Source organism: Merops nubicus, unplaced genomic scaffold, assembly GCF_000691845.1.
Source record: "Merops nubicus isolate BGI_N331 unplaced genomic scaffold, ASM69184v1 scaffold37386, whole genome shotgun sequence".
NCBI lineage: Eukaryota > Metazoa > Chordata > Aves > Coraciiformes > Meropidae > Merops > Merops nubicus.
Genome location: NW_008613609.1, coordinates 254 through 1,233, shown reverse-complemented (window position 1 = coordinate 1,233; position 980 = coordinate 254). Strand labels below are relative to the sequence as shown.

The window sequence follows — 980 nt, the reverse complement described above, 5'->3', positions numbered from 1 at the left end:
CCACCCTCCAGGTCCTTCTGGGAGGGAGGGGCCCAAAACTGCCCCCAGGATTCGAGTTGTGGTCTCCCCAGTGCCCAGTCCACGGGAATGATCCCTGCCCTGCTCCTGCTGCCCACACCAGTGCTGAGCCAAGGCAGGCTGCTGGTGAGGGTGCCTGGGTCCCCTCGTCCACATCCAGATTTTGGGGGGCTCAAAGGGGCTGATGCCATTTTGCCCATCCCCTGCTGCCTCCTCCACTGCAAACACTCTGTGCTTGGCTTGCTCCCGGGTACCCCAGCAGCCTGGGCTTTGCATCCCTGGGTGGCTGCTGGGGCAGGATCTGTCCCCTTTGGCCTGTCACTTGTCAACTCTGAATTTGCTCCAGCTTCTGGAGGAAATTCTGGAATTGGAATCTCCTCCCCTGGTGCTGGGGGGAGCACTTGGGGATGGCAAAGCCTGGAGGGGGGGTTGGGGGTGCTGGAGGTGCCTCTGTCCCCATGCTGGGGGCCTGATGCTGTCCCCTGCTCTAGGTGGAAGTCCTGTATGAAGATGAGCCCCTGAAGGAGTATTACACCCTGATGGACATCGCCTACATCTACCCCTGGAGGAGGGTGAGTGGGGCTGTGCCCCCCCCTGGAGAGCAGCTGGGAGAGGCAAAGGCTCCAAACCTGCACAGCCTGGTGTTGGGAGAGCTTATGAGCAGTGCCAGGGTTTGGGAATGGAAAAAACTTAGTGGGAAAGCTGAAAAAAATGGGAAAGGTGAAAAAATGGGAATGCTGAAAAATGGGAATGCTTAAAAATTGGGAAAGGTTAAAAAATGGGAATGCTGAAAAATGGGAATGCTGAAAAATGGGAATGCTGAAAAATGGGAAAGGTTAAAAAATGGGAATGCTGAAAAAATGGGAAAGCTGAAAAATGGGAATGCTGAAAAATGGGAATGCTGAAAAATGGGAAAGCTGAAAAAATGGGAAAGCTGAAAAATGGGAATGCTTAAAAATGGG

The 980-nt window shown here is 53.8% G+C and overlaps 1 protein-coding gene across 1 annotated transcript in view; it reads left to right on the top strand.

Annotated features, from left to right (window-relative positions):
- Positions 1 to 590, top strand: part of LOC103774546 (polycomb group RING finger protein 2-like) — a gene marked incomplete at its 3' end in the record, with an annotated part of 4,649 nt that extends 4,059 nt beyond the window's left edge. The window contains exon 6 of the mRNA XM_008941958.1: positions 510 to 590. Coding sequence (XP_008940206.1) covers positions 510 to 590 — 81 coding nt within the window. The remainder of the gene's footprint in view (positions 1 to 509) is intronic.
- Positions 591 to 980: the final 390 nt, after the last annotated feature.